At 44.8% G+C, this 18,635-nt stretch overlaps 1 protein-coding gene across 2 annotated transcripts in view; it reads right to left on the bottom strand.

The window, feature by feature from the left end:
• Positions 1–6,753: 6,753 nt before the first annotated feature.
• SDR42E2 (short chain dehydrogenase/reductase family 42E, member 2) overlaps positions 6,754–18,635 on the bottom strand; it is a 130,712-nt gene continuing 118,830 nt past the window's right edge. For both annotated transcript variants that reach the window (XM_040440585.1, XM_040440583.1), the window contains 2 exons: positions 15,988–16,061; positions 6,754–7,699 (listed from right to left, as the gene is read on the bottom strand). In XM_040440585.1, coding sequence (XP_040296519.1) covers positions 7,454–7,699; positions 15,988–16,061 — 320 coding nt within the window. In that variant the 3' untranslated portion in view covers positions 6,754–7,453. The remainder of the gene's footprint in view (positions 7,700–15,987; positions 16,062–18,635) is intronic.

Here is an 18,635-nt window from a genome sequence, read left to right as displayed (position 1 = left end):
TAATCAAATATCCACATGACAGGTTCCCTTTAAATTGCATTTTCTGATTATCAGATACATCTTCTGAATTTAAAAAATGCCAAACGGCAGCACACCCAAATACCGGTAATGAAAAAAGAAGAAAAGTTAATTCACCCATGTGGACGCAACGTATCTTATAATCTTCTGATTATAAGAAACTTTTAGGGAATAACTAGAAAAATTCTGGTTACTATCCAACAGCAAATTTGTGACTTTTTTGTCAGTCATTTATTTCTGAAAAATTACAGTATTTGGAAGAAAATAGATGGTTGGTGTGTACTGCCATCTTCTGGTAGTTTTTTATATAAGCTTGTTATTTGCAAGTAAATAGCATAATAACAAAATGGGTATATTGGGGAATTTATACTGATGATCTGTCCTCTGGATAAGTCAATCACCAATATCAGATCGGTGGGGGTCCAACAACCAGGATTCCTGACGATTAGCTGTAAGAAGAGGCTCACGGAGCGTGAGCACCATAGCCTCTTCCTAGGCCAGTGATTGCTAACCTCCGGCACTCCAACTGTGGTGAAACTATGACTCCCAGCATGCTCCATTAATTTCTATGGAGTTCTGAGAACAGCCAAGCAAGGGGGAATTTTGGGATTTGTAGTTTTACCACAGCTGGAGTGCCGTAGGTTAGCCATGACAGTCCTAGGCCATGTGACGTTACTGTACATCGGCCTCATGGCCTAGTTGCAGCTCATCCCTATTCAAGTCAATAGGGCTAAACTGCAATATGATGTACAGCGCTGTTCTTGGAAAACTGCTGTGAGCCAGCTGCACTCACCAAATCTCGGCTGATCAGCGGTGGTACCGGAACTCGGAGCCCTGCCAATGTGATAATGATGACCTCTCCTTAGGATAGGTCATCATTAGAGATGAGCGAATTTCATGTTATGAAATTTGTTCACGCTTCGTTTGGTGGTAAAAGCAGAATTGCGTTATGGATTCCGTTACCACGGACCATAACGCAATTCTATGACGGAATGCATAACGGAATGCCTTTAGAAGCATTTTATTATTATTATTATTATTATTATTAATAATAATAATTATTAAAGCGCCATTCATTCCATAGCGCTGTACATATGAGAAGCGGTGCACATAACTAATACAGACAATTGCACTAATCATAAACAAGACAAGTTACAAACTGGTAGAGAAGGAGAGAGGGCCCTGCCCGTGAGGGCTTGCAATCTACATGGTGTGGGAGAAGGACAGAGTAGGTGCGGATGAAGTTGGTCATGGCGGTATAGAGGCAGCAGGGTCACTGGTTGTAGGCTTATCTGAAGAGGTGGGTTTTCAGGTTTCTTTTGAAGGATTCCACTGTAGGTGAGAGTCTGATATGTTGGGGTAGGCGCGAGTTCCAGAGTATGGGGGATGCACGGGAGAAATCTTGGAGTCGATTGTGGGAAGAGGTGATGAGGAGAGGAGAGAAGGCAGTCTTGTGAGGATTGGAGAGTGCGTGTGGGGATGTATCGGGAAAGTAGCTCAGAGATGTAGGGAGGGGACAGGTTATGGACGGCCTTGTATGTATTTGTTAGTACTTTGGAGTGAATTCGCTGGGCAATGGGGAGCCAGTGAAGGGATTGGCAGAGGGGAGAGGAAGAGGAGTAATAGGGTGAGAGGTGGATTAGTCAGGCAGCAGAGTTGAGGATAGATTGGAGGGGTGCAAGAGTGCTAGATGGAAGGCCACAGAGGAGAGTGTTGCAGTAGTCTAGGCGGGAGATGATGAGGGCATGTACAAGCATTTTTGCAGATTCAAAGTTAAGGAAAGCGCGGATGCGGAAGAAGTGATATGGGGCGATAACTGGACAAAGAAGATGGGTCAAGCGAAGGCTTTTTGAGGATGGGTGTAATGGTAGCATGTTTGAAAGCAGAGGGGAAGACACCAGAGGTTAGTGATAGGTTGAAGAGATGAGTTAGGGTTGGGATAAACACTGTGGTGAGGTTAGGGATGAGGTGGGATGGGATTGGGTCAAGTGCACAGGTGGTCAGATGAGATTTGGAGAGTAGAGTGGAAAGTTTTTGCTAAGGGGGGCCTGGATTTGAAGAGATATCACCAGCAATAAGGATGTGCGGTCGGAAGGAAAGGGCAGAATCCAAGGTCACTCCAAGGCAGCAGACTTGGTTGACCGGGGAGAGTGTGCAGCCATTGATCGTGATAGATAGGTCTGTTGGGGGGGGGGGAAGGTTGAGCAAGATGGGGGAAAGATTATGAATTCTGTCTTATCCATGTTAAGTTTTAGAAAGCGAAAGGCGAAGAAGGATGATATAGAAGATAGACATTGTGGGATTCTTGATAGTAAGGTGGTGATGTCTGGACCAGAGAGGTAGATTTGTGTGTCGTCAGCGTAGGAGTGATACTGAAAGCCATGGGACTCTATGAGCTGTCCCAGGCCAAAAGTGTAGATAGAAAAGAGCAGGGGTCCTAGGACAGAGCCTTGTGGGACACCAACAGAGAGGGAATGAGATGAGGAGGTGGTGCGGGAGTGGGAGACGCTAAACGTCCGGTCTGTGAGGTATGATGTGATCCATGATCCAGGAGAGGGCCAGGTCAGTGATGCCAAGAGATGAGAGAGTTTGCAACAGAAGGGAGTGGTCAACAGTGTCAAAGGCAGAGGACAGGTCAAGGAGAAGGAGGACAGAGTATTGTTTCTTGGTTTTGGCTGTCAGTAGGTCATTGGTGACTTTGGTAAGGGCAGTCTCAGTCGAGTGGTGGGGTCGAAAGCCAGATTGTAGGCTGTCAAAGAGGGAGCAGGAGGAGAGGTGAGAGGACAGTTCAGAATGGACATGTTGTTCAAGTAGCTTTGAGGCATACTGAAGAAGTGATATGGGGCGATAACTGGACAAAGAAGATGGGTCAAGTGAAGGCTTTTTGAGGATGGGTGTAATGGTAGCATGTTTAAAAGCAGAGGGGAAGACACCAGAGGTTAGTGATAGGTTGAAGAGATGAGTTAGGGCTGGGATAAACACTGTGGTGAGGTTAGGGATCAGGTGGGATGGGATTGGGTCAAGTGCACAGGTGGTCAGATGAGATTTGGAGTAGAGTGGAAGGTTTTTCTTCTGTAATGGTGGAGAAGCGGGTTTTGGGAGAAGAGGACCGAGCAGTTGTGTAGAGGGTCTGTGGGGACTGTGTAGTGAACCTTTCTCTGATGTTGACTATCATTTGTTTGAAATATTTGGCAAAGTCCTCAGCTGAGAAGAGAGGAGAGGGTGGGGGCGCTGGGGGACGGAGAAGGGAGTGCTAAAAAGTTTTTAAGGGCTGTGAGACAGGGAAAATATGAGAGATGAGAAGTAGGCCTGTTTTGCATCAGCGAGTGAGGTTTTGAATATGAGGAGGGATTGCTTGTATGCGGTGAAATGATGTTTAGAATGGGATTTCTTCCATCGCCGCTCAGCAGCCCTGGAAGCTTGTCTGAGTTTTTTGGTCAGGTTGGTGTGCCAGGGTTGTCTGTAGATTTTTGGGGTTTTGTTGTGTGTGAGGGTGGCAACAGTGTCCAGAGCTGTACTTATTGTTGTGTTATATAGGGTGGTGGCAGCATCTGGGTCTTAGAGGGAACAGATAGTAGAGAGTGGGAGAAGAGAGTCAGAAAGCAAGCGAAAGTTGAGATGTTTAAGGTTCCTGCGGGGGTGTGCTAGTGTGTGGACCAGGGGAGCAGCAGAAGAGACCAATGAAGAGAAGATGAGTAGGTTGTGGTTGGATCGGGGGAGAGGCGAATTAGAAAGGTTAGATAGGGAGCAGAGGCGGGTAAAGATCAGATCCAGAGTGTGACCATCTCTGTGGGTGGGAGCTGAAGATCACTGTGATAGGCCGAAGGAGGAAGAGAGTGACAGGAGTTTAGAGGCGGCCGAGTGGCAGGTGTCTATAGGGATGTTGAAGTCACCCATGATGATAGTGGGGATGTCGGCAGAAAGAAAGTGTAGGAGCCAGGTGTTAAAGTGGTCAAGAAAGATGGTGGCTGGGCCTGGGGGGCGGTAAATGACGGCTACTTGAAGGTTGGAGAGAGAGTAGATGCGAACAGAGTGTACTTCAAATGAGTTAAGCGTAATGGAGGGTGGCAGTGGAGTTGGTCTGTAGGAGCAGGTGTCTGATAGGAGAAGACCAACTCCTCCACCATGTTTGCAGCCGGGGCGGAGAGTGTGAGTGAATTGAAATCCACTATAAGAGAGTGCAGCAGGGGAGGAGATGTCAAAGGGTGTCAACAATGTTTCTGTGAGACCCAGAAAGGAAAGGTTTTGAGAGATGAAAAGTTCATGAATGTACGACAGTTTGTTACAGACAGAGCGTGCGTTCCATAATGCTCCTGCAAGAGGAACCAATGGAGCAGGGGTCAGAGGAATGGTTATTAGGTTTTAGGGGTTGCAGAAATTCGTAGAAGGAGATTTGTAGTGGGACATGGAGGTGATAGTGGGGATTTGCTGAGGGGGGCCTGGATTTGGAGAAATATCCAGCAATAAGGAGAAGTAGAGAAAGTGTTAGTAGGTGAGAATAGGAGAGGGCATGAGGTATCTGTGTGTGTTTGGGAAGGAAGTGTTTTATGTTGCCAAACAGGTTTGTGCAAGCGATCAGATGAGAAGGTAAGATGGAGGAAGAGATGAATAGTTCCTTCCTGGGTGAATGGATGTGTGGGTATTTCAGGAGGTTGTGGAAAAGTGGGAAGAGTAAGATGAAAAATTTAAACATTGTTTGCATTAACTATGTCTGTAATTACCTGTGGTCCCCTTCTGGTCCAATAATGGATCCATCCCAGAGAGGACTCCCATGCATAACGGAAACGGAGCGGATCAATTTTGCAGCCCATAGACTTCTTTTATGATGGAATGAATAACGGAATGCCTCTAAAGGCATTCTGTTATGCATTCCGTTATAGAATTGCATTATGGTCCGTGGTAACGGAATCCATAACGCAACTCTGCTTTTACCACCAAACGAAGCGTGAACTAATTTCAAAATATGAAATTCGCTCATCTCTAGTCATCATTATGAATTTCTGAATAACCCCTTTAAGATCTTAGATTGGTTGTCCAAGTCTCTAATCCCACTTTGTACACAGCTTTCAGTTTTTTTAATATTATTTAATTTACCTACAAGATCCAAACTCCCATCACATGACCCGTCCACACTGAGCTTCCACGAATGTCACATCCATCGCTGAACTCGTCTATCCTCCAGTCTATATCAGAGGGTCTATTGCAGTGTACGCATCTGCAATGAGTAAATTGACAACTGGGTGTTACCATTCCTTTTATCGAAGCATTGTGTCCGTAAATGGTCTGACTGTGTCAGAGAGTGTAGTGAAGCTCTCCCCCCAACTGGTAACACCCAGTTGTCAATTTATTAATACATTTCTAAGAGGGATAACAGAGGAACAGCACAAAACAGTCCTAAGAAAATACACTCCAGAACCGTAGTATTATGAGGAACACATGTTTTTAGGAAAATAGACATGTCAGGAGTGGTGCCAGGTCTACTACATTTACATAAAACTTGCACAGTAAGAATTTAAAAAAATATATTTTATTGAAATATTTGATTATCAAGCGGTCATTCATTTAATATCTCGGAGCCATAATGATGCAATAATGAATATGAATCTGTATAAACATAAATTATCATTATAAAAATACTTGAGTATTGTCCAATCACGTCCGCATTGTTAAAAAGCAGTACATGAAGCACACAGATTTTATGTGTACAAAAATGTCTGATAAAACATATTTTATTTTAAAAAAATTTTGTTTAAAAATCAATATCTATTCAGATTATGACAGCCAGAGAGCCACAGGTTGGAGACCACTGAGGTACAGTAATAAAAATATTTATTGGAGGTACAGTAATAAAAATATGCATTAATGGATGTGCAGAATGAGAAACCATATAAAGACACTGTGGCCCCCTTCCTTCTTGGAATCAGTGAGGGCCAATAGCTGGGCACCTGCAATTAGGCTTGCACATGGTGGGTGCAAATATGACAATTTAGAGGAGGGGGAAGGGTTAGGGAATAATGCATGCATGTTCAAGAAGCCATGTACCAGAAGGACAGGGACGGATTTTAATTTAAAGGGGTTGTCTGGGACAAACCCCCGGGATTCTCATGAAATAAGGAATAGGCAAGTACTGCTGCGGCCAGAGTTCATGTGTTGTCGACATGATGTCACTGCTGCAGCCTACTAAATAGAGCCCGGCTGTGAGAATTGGAGCGGCAGCTTGGGATCCGTGAGGTAAGTACTTATTTGTTCTTTATTTAAGGAGGATCCTGGAGGAGTTTTTACTCCTGAAACTGGGCAAACCCTTTAAAGGGATTGTCTGATTTGGACAATCTCAGCTTGTTAGAAGGGTGCCTTAATGGGGTTGTCCCACGAAAAATATTCTACATTTTTTCAAACCAGCACCTGGATCTGAATACTTTTGTATTTGCATGCCATTAAAAATTTAGCATAGCCAGTGAGCTATTCAATAAAATGTATCTGTATAGCGCCACCTGCTGTTTGTTTTGGTTCTTATTTCTTTGTCTTGCTCACTGAGATGGCCGCACATGCTCAATTTCATCCTTCATCTGCCTCCTGGGCTGTGATAGGGAGAGCATGGACACGCCCCCTGGGCTGTGATAGGGAGAGCACGGACACGCCCCCTGGGCTGTGATAGGGAGAGCATGGGCACGCCCCCTAAGCTGCAGCGAAAAGACTCTCCTATTGAGCTGCCAGCTTGATATAAATCTAGCAGAGCAATAAATGGGGAGATCTTTGGATCCATGTGAGGTACAGGGCTGGTTCTAGCTTTGTTATAAAGAGATTATCATGTACTATATGATTTTCATTTTTTACATTAGTCATAGGATAACCCTTTTAAGCTCCCTGCCAGGATCCCCAGAGACCAGCTATCATTTATGGGGGTAATCTAGTCATATGTGTTTAATTTTCCTGCACCACCACCACCACAGGGGAAACTAAGCATCACACTATGTCCTTTCATATTAATCGACTGTCTGTGTAATGCAGGAGGAGAGGAGAGGACAGGTCCTCCAAGGGCGAGAGATTTTTTGGCTACTCTCCACTCTAGCTAATACAAAATACAACACCCCTAGATGTCTATGGGCCCTTACTGTACCTCTATATGTTTCCAAATGTATACAGTGCCATACAAGTTTCTCTTTCTTTCTGTGGAATCTATTGGATGTGAGATTTCCTCTTGATTCATGGCCATTCCTTATTACCATGTTATATATGCAGTTTTCTATACAAACGTCTACAATAACCTTATCAGAGAATGTTCTTAAAATACAAAGTATGTGAGTGCCCTAGAATCTCATTACCAATAAACAAAATAACTGCAGAAATGTAATTCTCTAGCCCTGGCCATAATAAAAATCATACTGATTTTCTTGTCAATTGGTAACCTCCCCCCCATTATTGGTAACAATACACTTTAGGCGGTTTTATTTGGAGGTGCGGGGTATCTAATGGTTCCATAGAAGCAAAGGTAGATACAAATAAGTAAAGCAAATGTAATAAGCAACAGTTTTACAAAATTCAGATTTTTCTGTGATGAAATGGGCCTGGTTTTCAAATAAAAATCCACTGATTCAGCCATGGAGAATTTTTTGGGGTTGTAACCAAGCTCTTTCTGAGCCTTATCTATCCGGAATGTGTGCATCGCAACAATTTTCATTACCTGGAAAAGAGGAGGCAGATGATAGGAAGTTATTAAATGTATTTTGAAGTTAGTAAATCTTATTGGTGCTTATTCCCATAAAGAACATCTGTCAGCAGATTTGTCCCTATGACACTGGCTGACCTGTTACATGTAAGCTTGGCAGCTGAAGACATCTGTGTTGGTCCCATGTTCATATGTGCCCGCATTACTGAGAAAAATGATGTTGCCGTTACACCTAGAGGCGCTGCGCTCTCTGCAACTGCTGCACCCTCTGCACTTTGATTGACATGGCCAGGAGTTATTATTTTTTCCTTGCATGGCCTTGTAAATCAAAGGGCAGAGGGCTCAGCAGCTTCAGAGAGAGCAGAGTCCCGAGGCTCAATTGCAGATATTAAAACTTCATTTTTTTCAGCAATACGGGCACATATGAACATAGGACCAACACAGATGCCTTCAAGCGCACATGTAACAGGTCAGCCAGCTTTATAGGTACAAATCTACTGACAGATGCCCTTTAAAGAAAATCTGTCAACGGTTTTATGGTGTCCTAACTAAGGGCAACATAAACTAGTGACAGATTCCCATAGCAAAATGCTGGGTCAATTTCTAAAATCTTGCATTGAACAGCTCCAGCAGATGCAGGTGAATCCTGAATATTCATGAGCTCCTGATTTTCTACGCCTACCTGCTGCTAGCTTAGTTGGAAAAAAAACTGTCAATCAGTGGCAGGGGGCGGGGAAAGCCTGAAGCTGGAGCTGTTAGGACTGAGCAGCATAAAACTGGTGACAGATTTTATTTTAGCGTTTTGGTTTTTTATTCTTTGCCTACTGTAGGAAGGAACAAAGGGCCGTCATTGATGGTCAAGTGTCATTATTGCAGATTGCAGTCTGACACTTCAGCTGTTTGGTATGGCTGTAAAGCTGACCTGGGACAGCTTTTACTGGGAGTAGTCAAAAGTGCTGGGTGGGTGGCTACTCCCCACATTCCAGCCCGGGTCTTGGCAGGCTTATAAAGCAGTCAGCACTATCAGGTGGTGTGGATCTACCTCCATCTGACAGTGAAGCTGTGGAGTCCTTTGTGCTGAAGGCTGAAGACTGCAAACAGGTGTGCAGACCGCCTGGAAGCCTGCCAGTGAACTTTTCTGTGGCTGAGCATTCAGCTGGGTGTGAACTGACACCTAGGATTCCAGGTGAACATTGTTTTGTTTTGCTGTGTATGAACAAGCACCAAGACTGTTATGTTTTGATGAGTGTGAATAAAACACTGAAATTTGATTTACAACCTGGTTTCTTGCCTGTATACTGCATCCGCTAACCTGTCTACCAGAGCAAATCCCCACATTTGGTGGAGGATGCGTGTATTTCTGCAGTGAGGCTGGCCTAAAGCCCGAAAAGTTTTTGTTGTTTCCTGGCTCGGATGTATGTCCTATATCAAGCCGGCAAGGTTACGACCCGTGTCCCCTGACAAAATGGAGGAGGTCGTGAAAGCCCTCATGGAGGCTAACTTGCAGCAGCGGGAGGCTAACAAGCAGCAGCAGGAAACCAACCAGCTGCTATTACAGCATGTGACGGCATTACAAGTGGCAGGAGCGTCCCAGAACATCCACGATGCCCGGAAAGCTGTCCGTTCGGCGATCCCTAAGATGACCCCCTCGGACGATGTCGAGACCTATCTGGCGGTATTTGAAAAGGTGGCCATGAGGGAGAAGTTACCCCGAGACCAATGGGCTGAGGTTGTCGCTCCGTTTCTGGCGTCTGGACCCCAGCAGGTGTTTTTTCACTTACCAGATGATCAAGCGGACGATTCTGGCAAAACTGGGGGTGAATGTATTGGTCCGTGCCCAGCGGGAGCGTAAGTAAGAATTTAACCCGGCTGAACCCGCCAGACCGCAGTATTATGATCTGCTACACCGGTTGCAAAAATGGCTGCAGTCTGACGTAGGGTACTTTCACACTAGCGTTTTTCTTTTCCGGCGCTGAGTTCCGTCCTAGGGGCTCAAATCAGGAAAAGAACTGATCAGTTTTATCCCCATGCATTCTGAATGGAGAGTCCGTCCTTCAGGATGCATCAGGATGTCTTCAGTTCAGTCTTTTTGACTGATCAGGCTTTTCAGAAAAACGTAGCATGCAGTATTTTTACCTCCGGCCAAAAAGCCTGAACACTTTGACTGAACGCCGGATCAGGCCTTTTTCCCATTGACTTGTATTAACGCCGGATCTCGCACTGTGTGTTCAGTCAAAACGGATCCGGCTTTTGCATGTTAAACCCGAAAAATGTGAAAAAAAAGTTAAAGTCCATAAATGGCGGATCCGTTTTTTCCAATGCATTTTTTCATTGTGATCAAAATCCTGATCAGGATTCAAATGTAATCCGTTTTCACACGTTTTTCCGGATCCGGCGGGCAGTTCCGGTGTCGGAATTGAACGCCGGATTAAAACAACGCTAGTGTGAAAGTAGCCGTACTGAGTCCCACTGCTATGCTGGACTGTCTGTTGGCTGATGTGTTCCGGAGGGCTTTGCCGTACCCCCTCCAGCACTGGATCGGCCAGGTGTCCCCTGGTAATGCCCTAGAGATGGTCGACCTGGTGGAGCGCTATGAGGCCACCAGAAATCTACAGGGGGTTCTTTTGGGAGGGGGCCAGTTAAAACCCGGAAAAATCTCCACCCTCGACCAGACGGCTAGTGCCAGCAAAACCCGCTCGGGATATACTCCCTACAGACCCAGCTCTGATGGTCTGTTGGCGGTGTCAAGAGCCTGGTCACACAAGGGCCGTCTGTCCCCATCGGGGGGAACCCATGGACACTAACTATGGCTACCACCCCTCAATGTATACCAGGAGGCTGTGTGCAACTGGTACCCCCGAGACAATAGACAATAGTCACCTGTGCCAGGTGCAAGTGGGAGATACCCTGGCGGTCCCTGGTAAGAGCTGCCCTGGTGCGGCCCGCCGAGTATACTGGCCGAAAAGTCGGCGTCGTGTGCATCCATGGAGACTTAAAGGACTATCCCACCGCCCTGGTGTCTCTATCCACGGTGGCCGGCAGGTGGACTCATGAGGTGGCCGTCGCCACAAAGTTACATTATGAACTAATAATTGGCAGAGACTTCCCCGGTTTCCCGTCACTGTGGCCTGAGGCGAGAGTCACCAATACCCATGGGGCAGGAGTAACCCCAATAGAATGGCCTTGCTCAGGGGGGAAACCGAAACCCTGGGAACCTGAGACGGAAGGGCCAGCAGTAGGGGTGGCCGCCACTGCGGTGGAAGGGGGGGAGCCAACCTCACTGAATGTAATGGTGCGAGACGTGGAGGATTTGCCGCGGGGTCCGGAATTGGCAGACCTCAACATTTCTGGAGACAATTTTGGTACAGCACAGCACCAGGACCCGACTCTATCTCAAGCCTGGGAAAATGTGGTAGTAGTTTAGGGTGAGCCGCAACAACCGGGGGCCGAGTCTATGTTCCCCCATTTTGTGGTTCAACAGGAGATGCTGTACCGGGTAAATCAACTACGGGGTGAGCATATTGAACAGTTGGTGGTGCCCAAGGCGTATCGCAAGCTCGTGTTGGAGTTAGCCCACCAACATGTTCTTGGGGGACACCTGGGCCAGCAGAAAACGCGCCAGCAGAAAACGCAGGACCGGATTCTACAGCGGTTTTACTGACCCAGTGTGTTCAGAGAGGTGGAAAAGTATTGCAACTCTTGTCCAACCTGCCAGAAAACCAGCCCCCAGCCACATTTCCGTAGTCCCCTGGTCCCTCTCCCGATTATTGAGGTTCCATTCGAGCGGATCGCTATGGATCTCATAGGCCCAGTACCGAAGTCCGCTAGAGGGCACCAACACATCTTGGTAGTACTGAACTAGGCCACTCTGTACCCGGAGGCGGTGCCGCTGCGACATACCTCCACCAAACTCATAGCCAAAGAGTTAGTGGAGATGTTTTGCTGAATGGGCCTACCTAAAAAGATTCTGACCGACCTGGGGACCCCTTTTATGTCAAAAGTCATGAGGGAACTCAGTAAACTACTACAGATCAAACAGTTGCGGACGTCCGTCTATCATCCGCAAACGGACGGCCTGGTAGAAAGGTTTAATCAAACCTTGAAAAACATGTTAAAGCGGGTGGTGTCTAAAGATGGGAGGGATTGGGATCTTCTACTGCCCTATTTCATGTTCGCAGTGCGAGAGGTGCCCCAGGCCTCTACTGGGTTCTCGCTCTTCGAACTGCTGTATGGCCGACATCCGCATGGTCTGTTGGACATAGCCAAAGAGGCGTGAGAACAACAACCCACACCGCATCAAAGTGTGATTGAGTATGTCACTCGGATGCAAGAGCGGATGGAGACAGTGTTGCCGCTGCTTAAGGAACATATGGAGGCAGCCCAGAGTAGGGTCTATAATCGCCAGGCTTGGGTTCGGAATTTTGACCCGGGAGATCGGTCATCTTATGCCGACGGTGGACAGTAAGTTCCTGGCTACGAGGCAGGGTCCCTACGAAGTGCTCGAAAAAGTTGGGGAGGTAACCTACCTACCCGCTCCTGGTGCCGGATTCCTCATGCCGGATTCCTCACTGCGCCTGCGCCGACTACGTCACAGTGAGGAAGCCGGCACCAGGAGCGCATCATTCACTGCCTGCGCCGAATACAGAAGTGAACGGCGCAGGCGCGGGATTTCGTCAACGCTGCTGCGAACCGTCACATCAATCAAGAGGAGCGGGGCGGGCAGAATAGGGGACCTGGGCAGGATAAAGGGTGAGTATACGGAGCCTCTAGGTGCTGATTTTACGCCCACATAGCACCTAGAGGCTCATTAGCATATTATAAAAGTAATTTTTTTACCAAAACGGCTGCAGGGAGAAATGTCAAAAACATACTGTTATGTAGTGCTGACATTAGCGCATCGCTAATGTCAGTCAGGTACATAACAGTATTTCTGGTGGTAGAAACCCTTTAATAGTTTGGACATTTTGGGACATGGCAATGCCAATGAGCTTTGTTTGTTGTTTATTGATTTTTATTTTTAATATGGGGATGATTTGAATTTTTTATTTTTTTATATTTTTAAAAACTTTTCAAACTTTTTTTTTTTACACTTTTTTTTTAACATTGCTTCTCCCATAGACCGCAATGATTTACCACTGCAGCCTATAGGAGATTCATTATGTTATTATGAATCATTATTATTATGACACAATGCCTCCAGGTGTCTGCTGTGTAAAACAGAAGGCACTCGGTGGCTATGGCACCCGCTCATTTTCTGAGCGGGCACTATCTTTAAGGTCCGGACTTCTGCCATACATGCACAGCGGAAGTCCTGAATAGGTTAAAGGAAATGTGTCATTAGAGAACGACCTATTGTTTAAATCACATTTTTAAACATATTGTTGGGAATATTTGATCAGTTTTTGTTTAATTTTCCATCTTCATGTCTACTGTATATTTTAAAAATATATATATATAATCCGGCAATTTTCTTACTGGCTACTAGGCCTAATAATAGTTTGATCAAAATGTGCGCAAAGAGCTTCCATTTTTCCATCTATGGTAGGTATAATACCACTTTAAAGGGGTATTCCCATCTTCACTTTTCATACTTACCTTCGTTGAGCGCGACGTTCACTTCCTGGATTCGGCTGGGCTTGATTGACGTCTTCTCCCGGCCGGCCTGCGCTTGCGCAGAAGACTGAAGATTTTCTCCCGGCTGGGCCGCGCAATGTCCTGAACGCGCACGCCTCCACGCTTGCGCCATGGTGACTTATTCCTGGCGTGTATAGTACAGAGCCGGCGTGCGCGTTCGCGGCTCTCTACTATACTGGCCAGGAAGAAGTCATCATGGCGCATGTGCGGCGGCATGCGCGTTCAGGACATTGCGCGGCCTGGCTAGGAGAAAATCTTCAGTCTTCTGCACAAGCGCAGCCCGGCGGGATTCGACAGGAGAGGTGGCCGTAACCATGGGAGACGAAAGACAACAATCAGGTAAGAGGTGACTTATTTTCTCAAAAAGGGTGGGAATTAGGTAATTAAATGTATTTACAAAAATTATCACTGTCAAATCATTAACAGATTTAACAGTGATCATTGTGATGGGAATACCCCTTTAATTTAGAATGATCCCCATTTCTCAGCTCTATTGTTTGTATGTGTAAAGTTGTGCAGCCATTTTTTTTATCAACCATGTTTGCTTTATGAATATGCATCTGTGACTATGAATATAAATGTGCTAGTCTAAATTTTCTTGTAGGCCTAATAATAGGTCATCATTTTCTGGTTTGTACGGATAATTTTTTAGTAGCCATCTCGTTATCATCACAGGCAGAATTACAATGACTAATAACACCTCTGTATGGATAACACAGGATCCACCATTCACAATAGATGATATCACAGCTTATCTGCTTTAATATAATCTATGTCATCTTTGTAGGCACAGAGCATGCCTAAAAAACTTTCCGACAGAAGTGAATGGGTTCAGCTCCTGTTAACAAATGTATATGCACTATTAATAACTAGGAGGTTCCGTCCAACAAACAAATGGCCACGCTCACTGTGTAGCCAATATCCAGACTAAACCCAGCCCCCTCCTATACTTCCTGGGTCACATGCACTGGCCTCAAAGGGGGGGGGGGGGGGGGAGAAGACATGGCTGCAGCCTGAGAGAACAATGTTCTGCTTTTCTATTGTATTAGTTATGGTCTGCAGTTGTGATATCTGAAGAAACAAGAGCAAATAACAAAGACACATAAGGCGATTATGTTAGGCCTAGTTGCCAGTGTAAAAAAATGCAGGTTATAGTAACATGGAAAATAAAAAATAAAAAAACACAAAAAATATAAAAAATGTTTAACATAAAAACATGACTAAAGCAATAGGTCATTTTCTCATGACACATTCCTTTAAAGGGGTAGTCTGGCTGATGCCATAAGAAAAGAAGTAATAAAACAAGACATTATTCATCTCAAAGGTCTCCTGTCACTACCATTCTGATGCTGGTCATTACTTCCTGGTTGCTGTGGATACAGGTAAATATATACCATATTTTTCATTTTACAAGATGCACTTTCTTCCCATCAAAAGTGGGGGAAAATGGCAATGTATCTTATAAAGCGAATACTAATTAGTGCTTTAATTATGGAAGCACTCATTTGTACAGTAGGACTGGGAGAGGAGAGTGTAGTGTGGTTATCGCTGGTATTACCGCTCCCTGGCCCTCTCCGGGTGCTGTGCTGTGCCTTACAGTGTACAACATCAGGACGGAGTGTATGTAAATGGCCACTTCAGGACGTAGTGCATGTAAGCGTGCACTATGACCTAACTCTGTGCAACGTCAGGTCACAGTGCAATGCAGCAGGAATAGCGCGCTGGCTCTCCTGAGTGGCAGGGCTGTACGGAGAAGGAGAGATAAGGTGTTTTGTTTTTTTTTGTTTGATTTGGGGTCTGATGAAGGTTGGAGGTGATCTAAGGTCTGATGAAGATTGGGGTCTGATCTGTGGTCTGATGAAGATTGGAGGTCTGATCTGATGTCTGATGAAGATTGGGGAACTGATCTGAGGTCTGATGAAGATTGGAGGTCTGATCTGAGGTCTGATGAAGATCGGGGGTCTGATTAAGATCGGGGTCTGATCTAAGGTCTGATGAAGATTGGGGATCTGATCTGAGGTCTGATGAAGATTGGAGGTCTGATCTGAGGTCTGATGAAGATTGGAGGTCTGATCTGAGGTCTGATGAAGATCGGGGGTCTGATCTGAGGTCTGATGTAGATTGGGGATCTGATCTGAGGTCTGATGTAGATTGGGGATCTGATCTGAGGTCTGATGAAGATTGGAGGTCTGATCTGAGGTCTGATGAAGATCGGAGGTCTGATCTGAGGTCTGATGACGATCGGGGTCTGATCTAAGGTTGGATGAAAAATGTTTATCTTTCTCCTCTAAAACCTTATGGTGCATCTTCTAGGGCAAAACATATGGTATATATTGACCAGGGAACCCCTTCCACATGTAGTACTCACAGGGGTACCAGAAGCAAAGATATGAAGAGTTATTTGAAGTGTTTTCACACTGAAGACCTTTGGTTGTCCCTGTGCGATTATGTGATTTTTTATTTTTTTTTACTTATTTAGATAGCGCCAACATATTCTTTTCTACTATCAACCCTCACCTGCCACTTTGAGGCTCACAATCTAAATGCTAAATACCTATCAGTATGTGTTTTTGGATTGTGGGAATGGAATATTAGGGGTTACCTTAATTTTCACTTCATAAATTTATAAGGTATGGCATTTGCTACCAAAAAGGTAGGTGATATCTTACCTCATGTCTGGTGAGCACTGGGTCTAATGATGCAAATGGTTTTAAGATGAGATACAGATATTCCAAAATGAAAGCTACAGTGAAAACAGAGAGTTAATCATGGTTGATACACAGCACGTCATGTTGGCCATATTATTATTGCCACATTATGCTCTATTTTGACCTATAATATGGATAAATAATATATTACACACTAAGGCCTCTTTCACATGGGCGTCGCGTCACGGGTGAGGGCCGGATAGGATCCGGGTGCGTTCAGGGAATATCGTTGCAATCTTCAGTTTTTTTCGTGCGAATGCAATGCGTTTTGCACGTGCGTGATAAAAAACTGAATGTTTGGTACCCAGACCCGAACCCAGACTTCTTCACTGAAGTTCGGGTTTAGGTTCAGTGTTCTGTATATTTTATTATTGTCAATTATAACATGGATATAATGGAAAATAATAGCATTCTTTAATACATAAGTCAAATGTCAATTGAGGGTTAAAAAATAATAAAAACATTACTCACGTGATGAGCGCGATGACATCAGCAAAGGTCCTTTTGTAGATCCTTTAAGAAGAACAAAGAAGAGGATCCCGGCTACGCGATCAAGTGGATAATGTGAGTTATATTTTTATTATTTTTTAACCCTCAATTGACATTTGACTTTGCATTCTGTATTAAAGAATGCTATTATTTTCCATTATAACCATGTTATAATGGAAAATAATAAAGTAAATGGGGTCCCGGGTCGCTCATCCCTCGTCTCCTTAGCAACCATCCGTGAAAATCGCATTGCATCCGCATTCTGAAAAACGCAGAATATAGAACATTCTGCAATTTTCACACAACGTACAAGTGATGCATGAAAAACCTAGCTCATGTACACAGCCCCATTGAAATGAATGGGTCAGGATTCAGTGCGGGTCCAATGCATTCACCTCACGCATTGCACCCGTGCGGAATAGTCGCCCGTGTGAAAGGGGCCTAAGAGGTGTCAATATATTTGACTTGAGCTTGAATTGGTGGATTGACAAGTCAAGTTTTAAGTTGGCAATATATAAAGATTCCTTCCTTTTTTTTTTTTGTCCTTCCTCTCTTTAAAGGGAACCTGTCACCAGTTTTATGGTGTCCTAACTAAGGGCAACATAAATAAGTGAATGATTCTCTTAGCAAAATGCTGGGTCACTTTCTTTAATTGACCCATTTAATCTGCCAACATCTTGTATTGAAAAGCTCCAGCTCATAATGATGAGTCCTGAATATTTATGAGCTCCTGACTCTCCCTGCCTACCTGCTGCTGATTGACAGTTATTTTCCATATGAATCAGCAGCAGGTGGGCAGGGGAGTGGCTATAGCTCTGAATTAAAAAAAACGCTGGACTCACTGACATCACGCTGGACTCAAATCAGCTCATTAGCATGCGGCATGTGGCATCTTTGTGTGTATATTATGAGGTAACCATCTGTCACACCAGTAAGTGAATACATCTAAGGTACTTTTTAGTAGTTAATGATTGTATATAATTAGTTAGATTATAATCAAATATCCACATGACAGGTTCCCTTTAAGGTGGGTGTTTTTTTATTCTATTAATATGTGTTTACTATGTGATTGTATAAGTCTGTTTAAAATCAATAAAACAGGGAAAAAATTGCTTGGATAATCGATCTGGTACAGTGACTGGACAGCTCGATGCAAATGGCTGATGTATGGATGATCATAAATGCAAATGGATGGTGATGAAGATCCCGGTATCGTCCAGGGGGGGGTGCAGAGGTAGCAGTGACTACCGGGCCCAAGAGCCTGAGGGGGCCCAAAGACCCTTGTGCCGCGTAAGAAGACACCAGTATTATAGAAAGTGCATGCTGGTCATGTTACACCTCTGGCTGGAGGGAAGGGGTTAGGTCAAGAATTTGGCATGGGGGGTGGGGTGCCATTAAAATTTTTGCCTCAGGCAGCACAAAGGCTAAGTACTTCCCTGTTTCCCTGTCCCTGGCCACAAAGCACTGAGGGAAGGGGTGCCCAAGCTGAACTCTTGCACGAGGGCCGATGAGCCTTTATCTACGCCCATGGCATCCTCTTATGTGGTCAATCATAGTGCCATTTCAGGCATCTTTTCCCAGGTGCAACTGCCAGTTCTACTTTACACCAGTTTGATAAATGACCCCAGTAGTGCAAGCATTCGTTCATTATGACGTGATGTTATGCGTCTTCTTCTGAGGTCTGGGGCGTGATCTGAAGTCAGATGAAAATTGGGAGTCTGTTTAAGGGGGCGGGGGGTCTGACCTCAGGTCTGCTAAAGTTTGTGTGTCAAATTGAGTGGGGTCTGATAAAGATTGGGGGACTGATGAAAAATGTTTATTTTTTTATTCTTATTTTCCTATTCTAAAAGGTAGGTGCGTCTTATAATCAGGTGTGTCTCATAAAATGAAAAATATGGTAAGTTATCATATCTTGTGTTGAAAAGGATAAAAATTCTTTGTGGGGCTCCTATACACAATGATAGGTTAGTTTTGGATTTAGGCAAAGGTTGCAGGCTGAAACGCCTGTTGGGGTGGTTGCCAAACTCGTGTTCACCAACAGTATGGATCTGTAATCTCCTGTTTGTTTATTAATATGTATATTACAGCTTGCGGCTGATTCATTGGGCTATGCTCTTTAT

The sequence above is a fragment of the Bufo bufo genome, chromosome 7 (assembly GCF_905171765.1).
Source record: "Bufo bufo chromosome 7, aBufBuf1.1, whole genome shotgun sequence".
NCBI lineage: Eukaryota > Metazoa > Chordata > Amphibia > Anura > Bufonidae > Bufo > Bufo bufo.
The sequence above is the reverse complement of the archived record's forward strand: the minus strand, read 5'-3'. Positions and strand labels throughout refer to the sequence as shown.